The 16,188-nt window shown below is 41.1% G+C and overlaps 1 protein-coding gene across 1 annotated transcript; it reads left to right on the top strand.

Moving 5' to 3' along the window:
- The first annotated feature begins 11,358 nt into the window (after positions 1-11,358).
- Positions 11,359-15,498, top strand: LOC146609398 (XK-related protein 8-like). Its single transcript, XM_085346313.1, has 3 exons — positions 11,359-11,714; positions 12,210-12,457; positions 14,539-15,498. The coding sequence occupies exons 1-3, from the start codon at positions 11,407-11,409 to the stop codon at positions 15,216-15,218; spliced, it is 1,236 nt and encodes a 411-aa protein (XP_085202439.1). The 5' UTR covers positions 11,359-11,406; the 3' UTR covers positions 15,219-15,498.
- Positions 15,499-16,188: the final 690 nt, after the last annotated feature.

Here is a 16,188-nt window from a genome sequence, read left to right on the forward strand (position 1 = left end):
GTAAATAACCTAAAGATTCAATGTATCGCCCACCCCTACTAGAAATACTTGTAAATATCTTCAAATACAGGAAGCTATCTGGGCAAAGCGATCTGGAACACGGAAAGTAGAATATCTAAACAAATGTAACCAGCTAACATCAAACACAGGTTATACTTTATTTATCTTCTGTGTTTTTTCACTACCGGTTTGTACACACATACAGAAAGACAGTACTATGACATCCACTTCAAACTGGGAAATGATGCTATGATACATAAGATTGAGACACACTATTCTAATCTACTATTGCATTCTTTGTAAATTTACAGCAAATGAAAGGAAGCACAAATTCAAAGGTTTTTTGTTTTTTTTAATTTGTTTTATTTTTTTAATTTCTGGTTTGGTGCTATTTCTTAACTCAAAATGTCCTGATGTAATTGGACATTTGAGTTAAGAAGCACCAAATTCCAACAACACTTCCCTCATGGTGCTTTATATTGTAAGGTGAAGACCCTACAATAATGCACAAAAACTAACCCCCTAGAGCAAGCACATTGGCGACAGTGGGAAGGAAAAACTCACTTTTAAAAGAGAGAAACCTCCGGCAGAACCAGGCTCTGAGATGGGGGTGGCCATCTGCCTCGGCCAGTTAGTGATGAGGGAAGGAAGTTGGGGTTTTAAAATGTAATTTAGGTTGCTGAATTAAAAGAATATTTGACGCCAGTTTAAGAGTTTTGTAACATAATCACGTGCACGTTTCAGTTCGATTTTAGCGTGCTCATGAGAAAACCCTCAAGATGACATTTTGGCTCCTCAGCTTGGCATGTTTTTTGAATATGCTGACGACCGCTTCGTCAACCACTGGGTTGCTTGACCTCATTAACAGTATTGGAGAAGGCCACTTTTCACGGAGATCATTGGCTACTTTCAGGCCGAGTTGTTCAATGTTTTCCATGGACATTTTGTAGCTTTTGGACAAAATTTTGTTCCAGATCTTGTGGGAAAGCCTCTGTACAATAAACTCTGATGTTCCTGCATTCCATGTAGCTGCCTCATTTTCTCCCTTCATAGCGTGCATTACCAGATCTTTGGTGACATTTTTCACAGCCTCCTGGTACTCTTCCCTGTGTTTAGAGACACTAAGTACTCTTGTTGGTAATGCCAACAGGTGTTTGGTGAAGGTTGGGACAGTAATACTATCAAGCTGTTCCCTCAGATTGAAAATCAGATATTTTCCCTTGCAGTTGTGTCTTTTGCAAAGATCCTTGAGAATGGCCTTGTCTATGTTTTTCAGCCATTTGGGGGATAGATCCAAATGTTTCGGCTCAATTTCAGGCCAAATTTTTTCCATCAGGCGATCGCTAATGCAGTCAGCAGTGAGGCGCTCTGTGAAGAGCTTGTATTTAGTGGAGACTTGTTCTATGGCCTGTGAAACCACCAACTCAATCACTTTGTTGACACACAACTTTTCCCCACTCAGACAATCAGATGAGGACGACTCTGGGGTTGCCGTCTCCTGTGTTTCAGTCTGAGACTCTACTAATTCTTTTCTCTGCGTGTCCAGTCCTGTCTGCATTTCTGGTATGTTTGTCTCTGCCTGACTTTCTTTAATCTCGCTGGAGTCCTCACTCTGTGGCTGCAGAGCTTTCTTGTCCTCCTCCAGTTCTTTCTCTTCTTTCTCTGCATCCTGACATTTTGTGATGGCCTCTTTGACTTCTTCTGTTGTGTCCTTCACCACTTTCTGTTCTTCCAGGAGTTTCTTATTTTGTTCCTCCAGGACTTTTTTCTCCTGCTCCAGATTCTCTCTCAGTGTTTGTTCTTTCCACAGAGCATTCCACATAGTTTCTTTCAGATCTCTTTCATGTTTCTGGAGCTGCGTGAACTTGGCAGACAGAGTGTCCTTCTCCTGTTTCAGCATCAGGATTTCGTTGTCCCTCTGCTGAAGCTGCTCTTTCAGACAGTTCATCTCAAGGTCAAGGTTGCTGACCTTTTCCTGATCTGAACACGTCTGTTGCTCTTTTTCTTTGGTGGCGCTGCTCACCTGCGGTTTGCGCGACACTGATTCGTCAGTGACTCCTGCAGCTTGGTTCTCATACAGCTCCAGCTTGGTGCGCATGTTTGAAATTTGAGTCATCATCTGTTTGATTTGCTGTCTGGCTCTACTTTCACCCTCTTTTAAAAGTTTGTTTTCAGTCAGAGAGTTTTGCAAGGCTTTCCTAACCAGCATGAGGTTGTCGAGTGCACTCTTTGGCAGAGTGAAGACAAATTCTGGTTTTCCTTCCTGATTGCTCATTTTTGATATTTAACTTTGAAACAAATTTAGCGTGTTACACTAAATAAGATATTCAGATGTGAATTCGATAATCAAATGTGAATCAGGGTTTGAAGTTGGCTGTAGCAGAACAAAAGTTCGTCTAGTGAATCGCTCGTGACTGTAAGTAAGAAACGTGCTTGACCAGTGTGCTGTTTCACCCCTATTTATAGAATTTTGGTGACTGTGATGTCATGGCCTCATTCTCTTTGCTTTGATGTTTGAAAATAGTTCCCGCCCATTGAAAATAGGTCCCGCCCACAGGCTCTCAGAATTTGTCAGTTAAATTCATACATTAATTTGAAATGTGTTTTTGTTTATTTTTAAATTTTAATTCATCCCTCTTCTAAATTTAACCTAAGCCCATTTTCAGAGCGCTGCGTGTTCATCACAGCCATAAATATGTTAGAAATGAAGAGATTTCACTGTGTTCAAGTACCAGATTTAGTGCTAATTTTATTCAGTCATCCAGGGTTTGTTTAGCTTGTTCAAATGTTTCAGGTGCTGTAGAACATCTGATTAGTATTGTTCATTAATGCTTGTTTCCTATTCCTGTTCAAAGTAATACTCTGCGCACGCAGCCAGTGAGAAAACGTCTAACGCTAGACCCGCCCCCGGGAGTCAAGCTGCTTGCATCTAATGTCTCTCAGTTACATAGTAAACAAAGCTTGCAAGGAATCAGGAATCCAGCATCATTACTAAACATCTAACAGGTGCCAAAAAAAAGAGCAACATTGAGCTGTTAACACTTCACAGCCTGCTCGTTAAACAGACAGTAGGGATCCAGTAGGAGTGGACACAACATCAAGCCTCTTGGCTTCTGGTTTGATAACTTCACTCATTTAAAAAAAGAAAAATGCTGTAACACATCAGTGTGACATGTTTGCTTTCATCCTGCATCCAATTAAAACACAGAGAATATGTGTACTAGTTTTTTTTAAGGTGATCTTTTTATTTTTCAACAGCTTATTACTAATTACGGATTTTGGGGAATACTAAAAATCATGACACATCAGGAAAACAAAATCTTATAAAGGACGTGAAGCGATGTCACTGATGTTGTCACTGCTGATGTGACGCTATACCTTGTTTATGGTAGTACCTGACCTGCCATAAAGTTATGTTAACGCTGTGCTTTAGATTACAGCCAGGAGTGTGGCAGAGGAGGAATTTTGCACTTTCATATAAAATCCACTTTTGGACTAAGTAGATCAGTTAATGGCTGGACTATGGAGGAGAAGTTTTTGCAGAAGTTCCTGTAATAACCTACCATTCCCAGGAATCTGCACAGTTCAAGTCCTTTGTTTAGGTGTGGGATATTCATTAATCGCCACCACTTTGGCGCTAAGGGGCCGCACCTGACCACGTCCCACTTCCCTGCTCAAGTATGTTACAGTGGCCTTGGCAAATTCACACTTTGTCAGGTTGAGTGTCAGCGCTTATTAATCTTGAAACCTGCATGACACACTGGCAGACAGAAAAGACCATTCGGTGAAAATATCAATTCTGGGGATCTGGAACATGGAAAGTAGAATATCTAAACAACATTATTGGTGTGTTTTGCCTCAGTGTTATTGATATTTATATGCTTATATTTTCACAATTGCAAAATCTCACTGTGGATATAAGAGCCAAATTGTGGATATTTTGCATCCACTTTATTGTGTAATATTTTAATTGATTGTATTTGATGGCTTAGGCCCCAGGAAGACTAGCAACCACTGTTGTGGAAGCTAATGGAGTTCCTTATAAATAAGCAGACAAATAAACACTATTCTAATCTTATATTACATTCTTAGCAAATTTACAGCAAATGAAACAAAGCACAAAGTCACAGTTGTTTTTTTTTTCATTTTATTTTTTAATTTTAATTTGTGGTTTGACGCTGTTTCTTAACTCAAAATGTCCTGTTGTAATTGGACATTTTGAGCTAAGAAACAGCGCCAAGCCCCAACAACACTTCCCTCATGGTGCTTTATATTGTAAGGTGAAGATCCTACAATAATGCACAAAAACTAACCCCCTAGAGCAAGCACATTGGCGACAGTGGGAAGGAAAAACTCACTTTTAAAAGAGAGAAACCTCCGGCAGAACCAGGCTCTGAGATGGGGGTGGCCATCTGCCTCGGCCAGTTAGTGATGAGGGAAGGAAGTTGGGGTTTTAAAATGTAATTTAGGTTGCTGAATTAAAAGAATATTTGACGCCAGTTTAAGAGTTTTGTAACAGAATCACGTGCACGTTTCAGTTCGATTTTAGCGTGCTCATGAGAAAACCCTCAAGATGACATTTTGGCTCCTCAGCTTGGCATGTTTTTTGAATATGCTGACGACCGCTTCGTCAACCACTGGGTTGCTTGACCTCATTAACAGTATTGGAGAAGGCCACTTTTCACGGAGATCATTGGCTACTTTCAGGCCGAGTTGTTCAATGTTTTCCATGGACATTTTGTAGCTTTTGGACAAAATTTTGTTCCAGATCTTGTGGGAAAGCCTCTGTACAATAAACTCTGATGTTCCTGCATTCCATGTAGCTGCCTCATTTTCTCCCTTCATAGCGTGCATTACCAGATCTTTGGTGACATTTTTCACAGCCTCCTGGTACTCTTCCCTGTGTTTAGAGACACTAAGTACTCTTGTTGGTAATGCCAACAGGTGTTTGGTGAAGGCTGGGACAGTAATACTATCAAGCTGTTCCCTCAGATTGAAAATCAGATATTTTCCCTTGCAGTTGTGTGTTTTGCAAAGATCCTTGAGAATGGCCTTGTCTATGTTTTTCAGCCATTTGGGGGATAGATCCAAATGTTTCGGCTCAATTTCAGGCCAAATTTTTTCCATCAGGCGATCGCTAATGCAGTCAGCAGTGAGGCGCTCTGTGAAGAGCTTGTATTTAGTGGAGACTTGTTCTATGGCCTGTGAAACCACCAACTCAATCACTTTGTTGACACACAACTTTTCCCCACTCAGACAATCAGATGAGGACGACTCTGGGGTTGCCGTCTCCTGTGTTTCAGTCTGAGACTCTACTAATTCTTTTCTCTGCGTGTCCAGTTCTGTCTGCATTTCTGGTATGTTTGTCTCTGCCTGACTTTCTTTAATCTCGCTGGAGTCCTCACTCTGTGGCTGCAGAGCTTTCTTGTCCTCCTCCAGTTCTTTCTCTTCTTTCTCTGCATCCTGACATTTTGTGATGGCCTCTTTGACTTCTTCTGTTGTGTCCTTCACCACTTTCTGTTCTTCCAGGAGTTTCTTATTTTGTTCCTCCAGGACTTTTTTCTCCTGCTCCAGATTCTCTCTCAGTGTTTGTTCTTTCCACAGAGCATTCCACATAGTTTCTTTCAGATATCTTTCATGTTTCTGGAGCTGCGTGAACTTGGCAGACAGAGTGTCCTTCTCCTGTTTCAGCATCAGGATTTCGTTGTCCCTCTGCTGAAGCTGCTCTTTCAGACAGTTCATCTCAAGGTCAAGGTTGCTGACCTTTTCCTGATCTGAACACGTCTGTTGCTCTTTTTCTTTGGTGGCGCTGCTCACCTGCGGTTTGCGCGACACTGATTCGTCAGTGACTCCTGCAGCTTGGTTCTCATACAGCTCCAGCTTGGTGCGCATGTTTGAAATTTGAGTCATCATCTGTTTGATTTGCTGTTTGGCTCTACTTTCACCCTCTTTTAAAAGTTTGTTTTCAGTCAGAGAGTTTTGCAAGGCTTTCCTAACCAGCATGAGGTTGTCGAGTGCACTCTTTGGCAGAGTGAAGACAAATTCTGGTTTTCCTTCCTGATTGCTCATTTTTGATATTTAACTTTGAAACAAATTTAGCGTGTTACACTAAATAAGATATTCAGATGTGAGTTCGATAATCAAATGTGAATCAGGGTTTGAAGTTGGCTGTAGCAGAACAAAAGTTTGTCTAGTGAATCGCTCGTGACTGTAAGTAAGAAACGTGCTTGACCAGTGTGCTGTTTCACCCCTATTTATAGAATTTTGGTGACTGTGATGTCATGGCCTCATTCTCTTTGCTTTGATGTTTGAAAATAGGTCCCGCCCATTGAAAATAGGTCCCGCCCACAGGCTCTCAGAATTTGTCAGTTAAATTCATACATTAATTTGAAATGTGTTTTTGTTTTTTTTTAAATTTTAATTCATCCCTCTTCTAAATTTAACCTAAGCCCATTTTCAGAGCGCTGCGTGTTCATCACAGCCATAAATATGTTAGAAATGAAGAGATTTCACTGTGTTCAAGTACCAGATTTAGTGCTAATTTTATTCAGTCATCCAGGGTTTGTTTAGCTTGTTCAAATGTTTCAGGTGCTGTAGAACATCTGATTAGTATTGTTCATTAATGCTTGTTTCCTATTCCTGTTCAAAGTAATACTCTGCGCACGCAGCCAGTGAGAAAACGTCTAACGCTAGACCCGCCCCCGGGAGTCAAGCTGCTTGCATCTAATGTCTCTCAGTTACATAGTAAACAAAGCTTGCAAGGAATCAGGAATCCAGCATCATTACTAAACATCTAACAGGTGCCAAAAAAAAGAGCAACATTGAGCTGTTAACACTTCACAGCCTGCTCGTTAAACAGACAGTAGGGATCCAGTAGGAGTGGACACAACATCAAGCCTCTTGGCTTCTGGTTTGATAACTTCACTCATTTAAAAAAAGAAAAATGCTGTAACACATCAGTGTGACATGTTTGCTTTCATCCTGCATCCAATTAAAACACAGAGAATATGTGTACTAGGTTTTTTTAAGGTGATCTTTTTATTTTTCAACAGCTTATTACTAATTATGGATTTTGGGGAATACTAAAAATCATGACACATCAGGAAAACAAAATCTTATAAAGGACGTGAAGCGATGTCACTGATGTTGTCACTGCTGATGTGACGCTATACCTTGTTTATGGTAGTACCTGACCTGCCATAAAGTTATGTTAACGCTGTGCTTTAGATTACAGCCAGGAGTGTGGCAGAGGAGGAATTTTGCACTTTCATATAAAATCCACTTTATTGTGTAATATTTTAATTGATTGTATTTGATGGCTTAGGCCCCAGGAAGACTAGCAACCACTGTTGTGGAAGCTAATGGAGTTCCTTATAAATAAGCAGACAAATAAACACTATTCTAATCTTATATTACATTCTTAGCAAATTTACAGCAAATGAAACAAAGCACAAAGTCACAGTTGTTTTTTTTCATTTAATTTTTTTATTTTAATTTGTGGTTTGACGCTGTTTCTTAACTCAAAATGTCCTGTTGTAATTGGACATTTTGAGCTAAGAAACAGCGCCAAGCCCCAACAACACTTCCCTCATGGTGCTTTATATTGTAAGGTGAAGACCCTACAATAATGCACAAAAACTAACCCCCTAGAGCAAGCACATTGGCGACAGTGGGAAGGAAAAACTCACTTTTAAAAGAGAGAAACCTCCGGCAGAACCAGGCTCTGAGATGGGGGTGGCCATCTGCCTCGGCCAGTTAGTGATGAGGGAAGGAAGTTGGGAGAAGAAGAGGGGTTCTTTTTAACCACTCTGGTTTTAAAATTAAACTTAGATGCCAAATTTAAATGAATAATTTAAGCCACTTTGAGAGTTTTGTCACATAGTCGCATGCACGTTTCAGTTCAATTTTAGCGTGCACACGAGAAAACCCTAAAGATGATGTTTTGACTCAGTTTGGCGTGTTTTTTGAAGCTGCTGACGATTTCTTTGTCAACCGCCAGGCTGCTCGACTTCATTGAGAGTACTGGAGAAGGCCACTTTTCATTAAGGTCGTTGTACACTGTCAGGGCGAGTTGTTCAATGTTCTCCAAGGACATTTTGTAGTTTTTGGACAAAATTTCCATCCAGATCTTATGGGAAAGCTTCTCTATAATAAAATCAGATGTTCCTGGATCCATTGTATCATTTTCTTGGCTCATAGCATGCAATACCAGATCTTTAGTGACATTTTTCACCACTTCCTTGTACTCTTCTCTGTGTTTAGAGACACTGAGTACTCTTCTTGGTAATGACAACAGGTGTTTGGTGAAGGCTGGGACAGTAATATTATCAAGGTGTTCCCTCAGATTAAAAATCAAATGTTTTTCCTTGCAGTTGTGTGCTTTGCAAAGATCCTTGAGAATGGCCTTGTCTAGATTTTTCAGCCGTTTTGGGGACAGATCCAAATGTTTCTGCTTGATTTCAGGCCAGATCTTCTCAATCAGACGATCGCTGATGCAGTCAGGAGTGAGGCGCTCTGTGAAGAGCTTGTATTTTTTCTCTATGGCCTGAAAAACCACCAACTGGATCAGTATGTTGACACACAACTTTTCCCCACTCAGACAATCAGATGCCAGACTGATGTCAGAAGGACCTAAATCTGAGCCAGACAAACAAGACTTTATTTTATCAAAGTCTTGTTTTTCAGCTGTGAAGATTTTCTTCTGTGTCGTCCCAGATGCTTCCTGATGATCCTGTGTAAAAATTTCTCTCTTTTCACTCTGTAGTTGCAGAGCTTTCATGGCCTCCAGTTCTTTTTTACATGCTTCGTTTGCTTCCTTAAATTTTGTTATGGCCTCTTTAAGTTTTTCGTTTGTGTCGTTTACCACTTTCTGTTCTTCCAGGAGTTTCTTATTTCCTTCCTCCAGGACCTTTTTCTCCCGCTCCAGATTCTCTCTCTGTGTTTGTTCTTTCCACAGAGTTTTTTTCAGATTTCCTTCATGTTTCTGAAACTGCGTGAGCTCGGCAGACAGACTGTCCTTCTCCTGTTTCAGGATCAGGATTTCACTGTCCCTCTGCTGAAGCTGCTCTTTAAGACGGTTCATCTCAAGGTCAAAGTTTCTGGTCTTTTCCTGATATGAACAGGCCTGATCCCATTTTTCTTTGGTGGTACTGTTCATTTGAACTGGGCATGAAGCTGATTGATCAGTGAGTTCTCCAGCTTGGATCTCATTTTGGTCCGGCTTGGTGGGTACCATTGAAATTTGGGCATTCAGCTGTTTGAGTGTCTCAGACATAGTGTTTTCGAAGGTTTTCCTAGCCTGAATAAAGTCGTAGAATTTACTCTGTGGGAGAGTGCATACAAATTTTGGATTTCCTTTCTCGTAGCTCATTTTTGATATTTAACTGTGAAACAAATCTACTGTGGTACAATGAGTCAGATATTCAGATATGAATCAGGGTTTAAAGTTGTCTGTAGCAGAACAAAAGTTCGTCTAGAGACTTGCTCGTGACTGTAGGTAAGAAACGTGCTTGTCCTGTGTGCAGGTTCACCTGGCAATTTATAGACTTGTGTTGACTGTGACGTCAGGCCTGATTCTCTTTCCTTTGATGTTTGAGACAGGCCCCCACAACAACGTACACTCATTGAAAATAGGCCCCGCCCACACAGAACAGGCTCTAAAAATTGATACATTAATTAGAAATTGTTTGTTTTTAAATTTCCATCCATCCATTTGCTTCCGCTTATCCTTTTCAGGGTTGGGGGGGGGGGGGGGGGGGGGGGGGGTGCGCTGGAGCCTATCCCAGCTGTCATAGGGCGACTGTGACGTCAGGCCTGATTCTCTTTCCTCTGATGTCTTAGACAGGCCCCGCCCACTGGCTCGTTGAAAGAACACAAAGAACAGGCTCTCAGAATTTTACAATGAAATTCATACATCAATTAGAAATATGTTTGTTTGTTTTTTTTTTTTGATTCATCTCTCTTCTACATTTACCCTAAAACTATTTTCACCCCTGACACAGAAGCTCTTCTCTGTGGTAGAAAACCTTAATTTTCACGCTCTCTTCACTTCCATCAGCCCTTCTCACATCTTTTCCCCCACTATTTGCTACACAGATCCTCTGCAGGATTGATGCACGCAAAAATCACCCCTTTGACCTTCTGCCCACAGAGAGGAGGTTCAGGTCAGTTCAAACACACACTAACACACTCCAAAGCTGTACAGACCCTCATTAAACACTCACATTTTACAGCTTCACACGACTGTGGGTCAATATGAACGTGTCATGTGCCTGTTGCTTACGTCTAAGGTAGGAAGGATAATATTTAGTACAAGCGGGCGAACTGCGCTGATTTTTTTTTACTATGGAAAAAAATTATGTCTTCGTTTTTTGTGTTATATATTGAAATAAGATTACTTCTCTTGTGTTTAGAAAATAATGCAGTTTTTCTTAATCAATCTTAAAAGCAGCTATTTGCTGTTTTGCGTTGCATCCAGACCTACTGCTGCCTCCTTCCTTTGCCTCCGTGGGTGTCTTTATCTGAGCGTCCCTTTAGCCTCCACTACGACGCTCTTGGTAGCAACATTTAACTTTCAAGGCTGTTTACAATCAGACAAAAAGTCTCAGTTTTGAGCGCAATCAGCTCTTAGTTATTCTGACCTCACCACAGCGCCATCTGTTCAACACGACGTCTGTGTGCAGGCTCATGACCGTCATGTCACAGGTATTAAAACACATGAGAGAGATGCTGATTCATCACAGCCATAAATATGTTAAAAATGAAGAGATTTCACTGTGTTCACGTACCAGATTTAGTGTTAATTTTATTCACTCATCCAGTGTTTGTTTAGCTCGTTCAAATGTAAAAAAAACAAAACAAAACAAAACAAAAAACAACTTTGTTTACTTTAATCTTAGTTCAAAGTTCAGTACGTGTACTGGCCTAAAGATTCAGCAAAGATTCAGCATTATTTGTAATATATGAGGCATTTTATTACAAAAACCTGCGAGACAGTGTTTGAATCCACGTTTTTTCATGTTGTCGGCGAGTATCAAAAGTGAGGCTCAGTGTTTGTTGTTAAACTTTAACCTATTCCCTGCAATAAAAATACACATTTGTTAAAATTTTCTATTTGTTATTTGTTTGTTTTTACTAGATTTACTTTAGATTTTACTGTAAGCCATTAACTTCTGTGTGGAAATACCGTCAGTTAATGTTAAAGGGGCGGCTGTCAATAGCAGGCGTGTACGTGTGTGAAATACCTCGATGTGCCTTTAAGACGGCAAACATGGGCGGGTCAGACTGTAGGAGGTGTTTTTAAACGCTGAACTTTGGTCGTTGCTTTCGTTTGTGTCAGAACTGCTGCTTGAATCATAATCAGCTGTCAATGTTAACGTGTAGCTGTGTCAGAGGCACGCAGAGAACATGTCAGGTACTCGGACCAAGTTTAAATACAACTGCTGGGACTTCTTCTTCACTTGTGTGGGCCTGCCGCTGTTCATGCTTGACGTCGTTTTGGATGTACTGGCTGCTGTGTCCTTTTATAAGGAAAGGGCCTACGTGTACCTCGGTGTGCTGGTGCTGTTTCTCCTGGGCTCGTCGCTGCTCACTCAGGCTTACAGCTGGCTTTGGTACAGCTATGACGAGTTTGAGAGGAAGACAAAGGTCGAGAAGCTGCCGTCCCCGAGGCAGCTCAAGCTGCTCCACGTATTTCAGCTGGGAATCTACTTCAGGTAGTTTGTTTTATTTTTTAAATAATAACTATAAGTGCAAAGTGCCTGTTTTTGTTTTTGAAGTAGGTGTAAGCAGGGAATACTTAAGAAGTTCAACTTATCTAAGGGTGCCACCCTGACCGTCCCATACAGGAAATGCAGACTGACAATCTGCGGTTACTATACTACAATGTTGTGCACCTGACTGTCTGCTGTAATAAACTATCCACAGATTACATTTTTGGTTTCGTTTCGCCCTGCTTTATATATGTCTGTGTGTAAACCCGTAGTTGAGACCTGGGAAATATCTGAAACATGAGTCATGCCTCAGTTTTCTGGTTTACAATAGCTGAGCTGATGAGGTAATGCAGCTCCTTCCTGTCTCCATGCTGAGTGGGTGAACCTGATATTATTTGGATTGTAGTTTTCTTCTCTCGTGCATGCTTCCTTAGAAATTCAATGCAGCATATTTGACGGGAGGATTCAGTCTAACTGGTTATGTTTCCTGTTTCGCAGGCATGCAGGAGTCCTGGAAATGGCCGTGCAAAGCTTCTACAAGAAGATCCCCGACCCTGAGAATGGTGCCAGCCGACATACGGGTTCCTCTGCAGATGAACAGGAGCCTGATTCCGAGAGCATAGCCGTGTCGTTGAACCACGATCTGAGCATGTTACGAATCATAGAGACGTTTGCAGAGAGCGCCCCGCAGCTCACGCTCATGCTCACCATCTTTCTGCAGCAGGGCCATCCAGATCTTATTACAGGTGCAATTCTTAATGGACACGTGTTCTTTATATCTGTGTGCTTTTTTTTTTTGTTTCCTCTTCTTTTTTTTGTTTATAAGTTCATTTATAACTTTATACAGTCGCTTGCAAAAGTATTCGGCCCCCTTGAACTTTCCCACATTTTGTCACATTACAGCCACAAACATGAATAAATTTTATTGGTCTTCCACGTGAAAGACCAATACAAAGTGGTGTACACGTGAGAAGTGGAACGAAAATCATACATGATTCCAAACATTTTTTACAAATAAATAACTGCAAAGTGGGGTGTGCGTAATTAATCAGCCCCCTGAGTCAATACTTTGTAGAACCACCTTTTGCTGCAATTACAGCTGCCAGAATTTTAGGGTATGTCTCTACCAGCTTTGCACATCAAGAGACTAAAATTCTTATCCATTCTTCTTTGCAAAACAGCTCCAGCTCAGTCAGATTGGATGGAGAGCGTTTGTGAACAGCAGTTTTCAGATCTTGCCACAGATTCTCGATTGGATTTAGATCTGGACTTTGACTGGGCCATTCTAACACATGGATATGTTTTGTTTTAAACCATTCCATTGTTGCCCTGGCTTTATGTTTAGGGTCGTTGTCTTGCTTGAAGGTGAACCTCCGCCCCAGTCTCAAGTCTTTTGCAGACTCAAAGAGGTTTTCTTCCAAGATTGCCCTGTATTTAGCTCCATCCATCTTCCCATCAACTCTGACCAGCTTCCCTGTCCCTGCTGAAGAGAAGCACCCCCAGAGCATGATGCTGCCACCCCCATATTTGACAGTGGGGATGGTGTGTTCAGAGTGATGTGCAGTGTTAGTTTTCCGCCACACATAGCGTTTTGCATTTTGGTCTCATCTGACCAGAGCGCCTTCTTCCACATGTTTGCTGTGTCCCCCACATGGCTTGTGGCAAACTGCAAACGGGACTTCTTATGGTTTTCTGTTAACAATGGCTTTCTTCTTGCCACTCTTCCATAAAGGCCAACTTTGTGCAGTGCACGACTAATAGTTGTCCTATGGACAGATTCCCCCACCTGAGCTGTAGATCTCTGCAGCTCGTCCAGAGTCACCATGGGCCTCTTGGCTGCATTTCTGATCAGCGCTCTCCTTGTTCGGCCTGTGAGTTTAGGTGGACGGCCTTGTCTTGGTAGGTTTACAGTTGTGCCATACTCCTTCCATTTCTGAATGATGGCTTGAACAGTGCTCCGTGGGATGTTCAAGGCTTGGGAAATCTTTTTGTAGCCTAAACCTGCTTTAAATTTCTCAATAACTTTATCTCTGACCTGTCTGGTGTGTTCTTTGGACTTCATGATGTTGTTGCTCCCAATATTCTCTTAGACAACCTCTGAGGCCATCACAGAGCAGCTGTATTTGTACTGACATTAGATCACACACAGGTGCACTCTGTTTAGTCATTAGCACTCATCAGGCATGTCTATGGGCAACTGACTGCACTCAGACCAAAGGGGGCTGAATAATTATGCACACCCCACTTTGCAGTTATTTATTTGTAAAAAATGTTTGGAATCATGTATGATTTTCGTTCCACTTCTCACGTGTACACCACTTTGTGTTGGTCTTTCACATGGAATTCCAATAAAATTGATTCATGTTTGTGGCTGTAATGTGACAAAATGTGGGAAAGTTCAAGGGGGCCGAATACTTTTGCAAGCCACTGTATGTACAGGAGATAGTCAAAATCTCTTTCTTGCCAAACATTTATTGCAACCAACTGTGAGCACCAATCTGATTTGATATATTAGAGTTCCAACAGCTTATGTTTCTGATGTAGAGAAACGACCACTAGTAACTTGGATTTTTGATCTCCTTTGCATAATTCATTGAGGGAAAACCTTTAACGGCTTCTAACCACGTGTGATATTGTCATTGTTGGAATTTTCCCCCTGGCTTCAGTAAATGCACTAATGTTATCTTACATTAAAAGTTTGGTGATTCTGAGGTGATCAGGTTGGAATACTTTCCAGATTTTTTTCGTCTTCATACAGAATCACCTGGCTTAACAAGATTTCTCAGTCATTTCTGGACTTTCTAACGCTGCCTCTCGTTTCCCTCAGTGTTGAAGGCCGTCGGCTCGGCCTCGGCTATCGCCTTCACTGTGACGACCTATCATCGCTCCCTGCGCTCTTTCCTGCCTGACAAGAAGAAGCAGAACATAACCTCATCAGTCATCTACTTCATCTGGAACCTGGTTCTCATCTCTTCCCGTCTCACTGCCCTCGCTCTTTTCGCCTCCGTGCTGCCCTGCTTCATCTTCACCCACTTCATCTGCTCTTGGCTGGTTTTATTCTTCTTCGCTTGGCGATCCAAGACAGAGTTCATGGATAGTCCTTGTGGAGAATGGCTTTATCGAGCCACTGTTGGCCTCATTTGGTATTTCGACTGGTTTAATGTGGCCGAGGGGAAGACGCGGTACAGGACTGTGCTCTATCACGGGTATATGCTGACTGATATTTGCATCCTCTGTGCTGTGTGGTGCTGGAAGATGAGCACAGATCCTCCTGATTTTGTGATAGAGCCCACGTACGCTTTAATCACAGCTGTCTGTGTTGTTGTGGTTTACATCCTCGGTCTAATACTCAAAGTTATTTATTATAAGTTCTTCCACCCAAACCTTGACAGCGATGAGCAGCAATCTGTAGATCAGGTGGACTTCCGCATGATGAGCTCTGCAACAGAAGTCTCAGCACACTACAATAAAAGAATGAGGAAGCTGGCCAAGAATTTCTACTCATGACCTGCATCATTTGACATCCACAGGATGTGGAGGCTACAAAGAGACTCAGTCATGCAGATGTCATGAAACCAGCCACTTTTTAAAGCTAGATCATAAAGGCTGTGTGATATTGTGGATCACCTGCTTCCTAACCAATCACTCATACATTCTCACAAGGCATTACTCAACTTAGTTTGGAGACAAATTCTTAAAAGCACTTTCTGCTCTTCATTAAGTGGTGCTACCATCTAACAAAACATTTCTAGACATCAGTCTTTTGTTTTCCTTTAAAAGGACAGGCTTTCAGGTCAGTAACATGCATGTTTGAAACTGTTATGGAGATCTTTTTGAAATATTATTGCACTGCTTTTTAAAAAAAAAAAAATTTATTTTTATTTTTCTGAAGAATATAACGGTGTAAAAAAAACTAATTTAAAAAATATATTTTCTTTATTATAACAAAGCAATATTCTAACAATGTTGCACTATTGTAAACTGTACTTTACTCAAGTCTAAAGTACAAATGTTCTGTTTTACAGAATTAATGAGTTGCCTTAAAATCCCCAGACAGCCTCCATGGACCTGAAATCTTGATTTCTTGAGCAATAGAGCACCTCTCTCTCCTAATACAGATTTATTCTGGTTTAGATTTGAAACATGTGATAAGGCTGCCATTTTTGAATAATATAGATGGCTCAGTGTCAGACTGTTTTTCTACAGTGTTTGCCAAGATCACTTGGACTGATGTGGATATAACACAACGCATCTAAAATACGTTAAGGCTGCTACTTGGTGAAAAGATGCCAATGCCTTCCGTTTGACTCCCAGTGTTGATGACCTTTACAATCAATAATGTAATTTTTTATTTTTTATGTTAAGCAAACTTGGATTTAAAAAGGTGTATGAAGCTACAAAACATATTTATGTCACATAGTGCCTACTTAAGTTTGTTTGATGTGTTTAAGTTAATTTATTAATCTATTGTAACAGA

This window comes from Diplotaxodon limnothrissa, linkage group LG22, assembly GCF_057381915.1.
Source record: "Diplotaxodon limnothrissa isolate DT_005_m linkage group LG22, D_limnothrissa_male_GT1.1, whole genome shotgun sequence".
Lineage (NCBI taxonomy): Eukaryota > Metazoa > Chordata > Actinopteri > Cichliformes > Cichlidae > Diplotaxodon > Diplotaxodon limnothrissa.